This window comes from Cupressus sempervirens, chromosome 2, assembly GCF_028749045.1.
Source record: "Cupressus sempervirens isolate cs-2001-9-10 chromosome 2, ASM2874904v1, whole genome shotgun sequence".
Classification (NCBI taxonomy): Eukaryota; Viridiplantae; Streptophyta; class Pinopsida; order Cupressales; family Cupressaceae; genus Cupressus; species Cupressus sempervirens.
The window spans coordinates 159,145,004-159,149,204 of NC_143119.1; the positions used below are offsets into that span (position 1 = coordinate 159,145,004).

The 4,201-nt window shown below is 38.5% G+C and overlaps 1 protein-coding gene across 1 annotated transcript; it reads left to right on the plus strand.

The window, feature by feature from the left end:
• The first annotated feature begins 513 nt into the window (after positions 1–513).
• LOC149571532 (methyltransferase FGSG_00040-like) lies at positions 514–3,818 on the plus strand. Its single transcript, XM_089809388.1, has 2 exons — positions 514–555; positions 1,426–3,818. The coding sequence occupies exon 2, from the start codon at positions 1,471–1,473 to the stop codon at positions 3,712–3,714; it is 2,244 nt and encodes a 747-aa protein (XP_089665514.1). The 5' UTR covers positions 514–555; positions 1,426–1,470; the 3' UTR covers positions 3,715–3,818.
• The last annotated feature ends 383 nt before the right edge of the window (positions 3,819–4,201 follow it).

The window sequence follows — 4,201 nt, forward strand, 5'->3', positions numbered from 1 at the left end:
GGACTCTAAATCATTACTTACTATTTTAACATAAATTCTATTTAAAACATTCATCCATCTAAAATAATGACATCACAAAACTATTAAATATAATTAAATCATTATATTATATTATTATTTTTAATTTGTTCTAAGATTTTTAGAACAAAAGTTTTCGTAAAACTTTTATGAAAAAAAAAAACTAACTAACTAACTTTTTTGAAAAAGTAATCTGATATTAAAACAATATAAAAACCTATTCTACAGGTACTTCTAGCTAACCTCTTCATCACAGTTTGTATTCTAATGCAAAACCGGCATTCTGGCATCATTCGTATAAAAATCATTCCCCTAACCGCCGTTAACTTATAGATGAGCTGTCGGATTCATGCCTACTCCCTTATCCTTTCACGTATTCCAAATCCTTTTCGGTAACGAAGAACGCGAATTTAAAAAACAATTTTCCAGTCCGATCAAATGAAAACGCGGTGGTCTTTGATATGCTCGTCATATCCTGTGCTCTCAGCGTTACGAGGTACGGATTTCGATTCCCTTGCGATAATTTTCTCTCAGAAAGTAAGATGTGTTTTTTACTAAATTAATGGTGTGAATCTGTTTTCCAAAATCATAATAGACTGTAAATTGTTCCAAATACGAGTATCTCGTATGTAATTGCATCGAAATCCGAGTTTCGAACGCATATTTTCATGATGTGAATGCACTGAAATTCTGAAAACGCGATATTTACCATGCTTTAAAGCTGCCTTCAACAATTTAGTAGAATTTATGTTTTGTTATATTGTTAGTGATCATTGGCAAGCTTATATTCCCGAGATCTGTTCATTCAGATGGCATAATTTCTTCATCGGCAATTTAAATAGCCGATAAATGTTATCCGTCTTCTCATCTTTGAAGGTTAGGCATTCATCTCTAGTTTTAATTTATTTTTATCGAGGAAAAAATTAGGACATGGCAAAATTTGTGCAAAACCTTTCTTATAACAGATCAGTTTCACCAGCCTCATTAACAGTTGCATGGGAGGTAACTTCCTCATAAAGTGTTTTTTTGAGCTATTTCATGCACCGATGAATCAGTTCCCGTCAAGTTTGAAATTGTCATAATCCTATCGCCTTGTTGTCATAATACTTTTAGAAATCCTCTGTTTTTTTAATTCCTCTTTAACTCATACATACATCTCTTCAATCTCTTCTTATCCTCGATTTTGTCACCGTAAACTTAGAGTTTTACCTGTTGGAAAAATTCGGCTTCCTGATGTTGATCTGAGGAGCGGCAACTGAAAGGATTATGGTAGTGGTTTATATTATGCAGAATAAATTTGTGCCTTTCTCGTCTTCTTAGTATCTTTAGTAAGTTTGTCTGATAACATTTATATGATATTATCGATCGAATTTCCTTCAGTAGCCAATCTGTCTCTTTGTTCCACAGCTTTCATTTAAAGAAAGAATCATAATAGGAGGACAGAAAGTAGCCATGGATCAAGAGAAATCATCAGAGCCCAGCTCTAATGAGGCAGATCGGCCTTCCGGAGAGCTCACCAAGCCCAAATATTATGAAGAGCTTCTCAGCATTCTTTGGGCGGGCATGGATGTATCTGTTATGTTGGAGGCGTACAAGAATTTTGACAGGGACCTGTTAATTTCAATCCACAACAGAGCTGGCGTGCATCTGACACATTCTCAAGTTGGTGATGTTTTCCACATGCATGATGCGCCTGAAAAAGAAAGTGAAGCAGCAAATGAAGCCTCGGAAGCTTTAGATGAACTTGTGCCTGTGAAGATCAAGGATTTGGAAATCGGAAAGCGGAACTACAGTTGTGCTATTTATGGTGTACTCTGTGTAAAGCCTTTCAAATTTGGAAGAATCTACACTCTGCTGGAGGAGGTGGATACTGGGAATGCAGTGGCTCTTTCCATTGTTTCTTCAGATCCGTCATCCATTCATCAAGGGTTCGCAAGAGATAAATATCCTCAGGGTATGGAAACTGTCGTCAAGGAGCCCCTGCTTGCTGTAGGTGACGGCGGGGTCGTATTCATTGATGTGGATAATCCCCGGTGCATTGAAGCTGCGCAGAGCCGTCCTGCTCCACAAATCGATCAAGAAAAACTCAACGACTGGATAATCAGGGGAAATAATGCTTGGCAGGCAAAAGATTGGGATAATTGTAGACAATTTAATACAATGTCTTTACTCTGTGCTTCGAGAAGAGAGATTGAAATGCCAAAGGATGTTCGTCTGGTGTACAATCAAAGATGGATGGCGAATATTATGCTTGGCCGATACGCCGAAGCGCTGCAAGATGCAGACTGGATATGTCGCAACAGCCCTACCGAAAGCAGTGGAATCCAATTTAAAATTCAATCCCTCTTATCTCTCGGAAGATACAAGGAAGCATTTCGTTTCTTTCAGATCTCATGTGATTCCCTGAAAGAAAAGGAGGCGGCCTTCACTCGGACATACAGAAAGTGGAGTCTAAAGTATTCACAAAATCATGATTTCAGACCAGACGGGGGTTTCGTTGGGCCGGTTGAGATCAAAATGACAAGCAATGGAAGCGGCAGGGGTTTATTTGCAACAGAGAATGTTGAGCCAGGCGAGACATTGTTGCTAGGTGAGCCTTTGGCAGTCGCTGAGACGCCTTTGCAGAATTTCGTCGAAAACGGCCTGCTTGAAAGTGTGAAGAATGCGCTGGTTTCAAGTGGAGAAAAGAGTCTAGAAATCTTTCTTTCCCATAGTAGCTGCAAATGGATTCCCAATATGCTGGATTTCTTCGATGAGAAGACTCCGAAATCTTCGAATAAATTGCGTAAAATGGTTGCTGAGAAGGACGATGAAATTCGTCGCGTAATGGAATGCATTGCGTTGGATGACAGATCTGTAGATGCGTTTGCAGATGATAAAAAGGATTCAGAGATATGGAACCAGCTTTTTCCAGAGAGAGTGTATCATGGGGTATGGCTGCTTCCTTCCTTCATCAACCATTCCTGTTTCCCCAACGCTGCAAGAAAGATCAACAAGGAGTACTTCATTTTGATCCACGCAACCAAGCCCATTGTAAAGGGGGAAGAGATTACCATTCCCTATTTTGAGGTTCTAGTTCCATTTCCATATCGTCAAAAGTACTGCACATCCTTCGGCTTCGATTGTATCTGCAATCGATGCAAGTTGGAGAAAAGATTTCTGGATTTCCAATCGAAAGGATGCAACGCCAAGATAATCTACGAGAGCTACAGAAATGCGTGCGAATCGAAGCTTGAAGACCAGACTTTCCAGCTAGAGAAGCTTGTTAATCAAGTAGAAAAGTATTTGAGTGTGTTGAGGCGGAGACACACTGAAGTTGATGAAAATGGCGAAGCCTGGATTCGTTCCTCTTTCATGGCTGCCTATTTGGCTCGTATTTATTGCAGGAGAAAGAGAGGTCTAAAGCTAGCGTCAGAAACAGAGGAGGAGATTTTAGTGACAGCAGCAAAAGCCATGAAAAAAACGTGCCCCGGGGATGTTTATTTTCTGAGATTTTCCCAATCTCTCTTCACGATGTATAAAGAATTGTACACTGAGTCGCGTTCTCTTTCCGAGTCTAAAACGGCAACTATGATACTTATTTCAGGTTACCATAATGCTCACGGGCTTTGGGAGGCTGCATTTCTCAGTGTATTTGCACACAAGATGAAATATTCTACAAGGACTGACGGAAGATACGTTGATGATATTTCATAGTCGTTGATCTCGAATCCAAAGATTCTTTTTAGCTATTACTTTTAAGCTCCACTTTTACCAGACCGCGTGATAATTTTGAAATAACAAAAAATAATTGAAACTGATTTAAGTTGTAAATTTCCATCCAGTGACTCTTATCTCTGTACGAATTTATCTATTTCTTGTTACAATGCTATATGACAATCATTTCTTATGGAGGTTCGTAATTATGAAAACGGAAGAGGGAACATTCTTATTCTCTTCACAGTGGAAATAATTTTGTTAAGCTTTTTAAAAACAAATGAGCCCAGATTCCCTTTCATTGCTTTTGCATCATTTTCTTTGTAAATTTATGAAAACAAAATTCTAAACCAGGCCCGTCAGCTGACGGTTACTCCTGTTTGTCATTTGAAATTTTGGTGACATTTTGATTATTTGACTATGTTTCAATAGAATAGGTACCATTTTACTATCAAAACAATAAAAGCTATCAACATTTTAAAAAATG